This window comes from Eimeria tenella, genomic scaffold (assembly GCF_000499545.2).
Source record: "Eimeria tenella Houghton genomic scaffold, Eth_scaff2714, whole genome shotgun sequence".
Taxonomy (NCBI): Eukaryota; Apicomplexa; class Conoidasida; order Eucoccidiorida; family Eimeriidae; genus Eimeria; species Eimeria tenella.
The window spans coordinates 1,424-2,754 of NW_013542590.1; the positions used below are offsets into that span (position 1 = coordinate 1,424).

The 1,331-nt window shown below is 63.8% G+C and overlaps 1 protein-coding gene across 1 annotated transcript in view; it reads left to right on the top strand.

Annotated features, from left to right (window-relative positions):
- Nucleotides 1–68: 68 nt before the first annotated feature.
- Nucleotides 69–1,331, top strand: part of ETH_00035995 (uncharacterized protein) — a gene marked incomplete at both ends in the record, with an annotated part of 1,593 nt that continues 330 nt past the window's right edge. Inside the window, 2 exons of the mRNA XM_013375361.1 lie at nucleotides 69–807; nucleotides 1,091–1,246. Coding sequence (XP_013230815.1) covers nucleotides 69–807; nucleotides 1,091–1,246 — 895 coding nt within the window. The remainder of the gene's footprint in view (nucleotides 808–1,090; nucleotides 1,247–1,331) is intronic.

Here is a 1,331-nt window from a genome sequence, read left to right on the forward strand (position 1 = left end):
CAGCGCTGCAGAGGCCCTCTAACTCCTGGCAGCAGGTGCAGGGGCCCCCTCTTTCTGCATGGGGACCCATGCTGGGATCTATCCTGCTGGGGGGGGCCCCGAGGGGCCCCTGGGGCCCCCCTCGGCACTCTGTTTTACGTTTGGCTCCCTGGGGGCCCCTGACCCTGAAGTATGAGAGGGCCCCCCTTGGCTTTGGGTCCTTCTTTGCATCAGGGGGCCCCTCGGGGGGCCCCCTGGTCTCCGCTGTGGGGAGAAGGGAGGGCCAGGCGAGGCAGGCGACCACGGAGGCAGCAGCAGCAGCAGCAGCAGCCCCAAAGTTTGCATGCAGTGCGGCTGCGCAATATGGGGACGGCTCAAAAGAAGCAAAAAGAACCTCTGGAAATACGGAAGAGGCACTGAGGCCTTTAGACCTCGACGCGCTTAGAAGCGACGTCGAGGAGTACCTTATCTCAAACAGCAGCAGCAGCAGCAGCAGCAGCAGCGGAAAGATGCTGGCAGCTGAACGCCTGCTCGAACATTTGCTTTTGTTGAGCCCTGCACGGCTGCAGCAGCTGCCTGCTGCTGACCTGCTGCTGCTGCTGCGCGTGTACAGTCGGCTGCTCACAGCCTCTGCACCAGTGGAAGAACCTCCAGCAGCAGCAGCAGCAGCAGCAGCAGCAGTAGCCCACGCTGCAGGCAGCAGCAGCTCCATAGCTTGGCAGCAGCGAGCTGCAGCCCATATAACTGCCCTCCGTCTCTTTCTTAAGAATGGGTCCCTCGCCATAGTTGAGCGCCCCCTTGATTTCCTGCTGCCTCAACAGCTAATCCGTGAGTTCTGCTGCTGCTGCTGCTGCTGCCGTTTCTGCTGCTGCTGCCGTTTCTGCTGCTGCTGCCGTTTCTGCTGCTGCTGCCTTTCCTCAGCTGCTGCTGCGGCCCCTATGCTGCTGCAGCCCCGCAGCAGAAGCCCCACTGCTGGCGCAGCAGCAGGCGTCTCTGCAGCCCGAGTGTACATTATGGCTGCTGGCGCGCCTGCACGTCCAGCTGCAGCAGCAGGACGTGCTGCTGCGACGCAGCAGCAGCAGCAGCAACGTGATTGCTGCTGTGTCTGCAGCTGTTTTGGCCGTCGCTGCCTCCATCCCCCCCGCCTGCGCCCCTTTAGAGTTTTGGCGCTGTCTGCTGCGGCGCTGCGTTGAGGCTGCCCGTTTGCTGCCTTCTGCTGCTGCAGCAAGGCTGCTGCTGGGCCTGGCCTACCTCCCGCGGCTGCCAGGTGAGCAGCTGCAACCGTCTTCCCCGCAGCTGCTCTCAGCAGCAGCAGCCGCAGCAGCAGCAGCAGCAGCCGCCGCCGGCGGCAT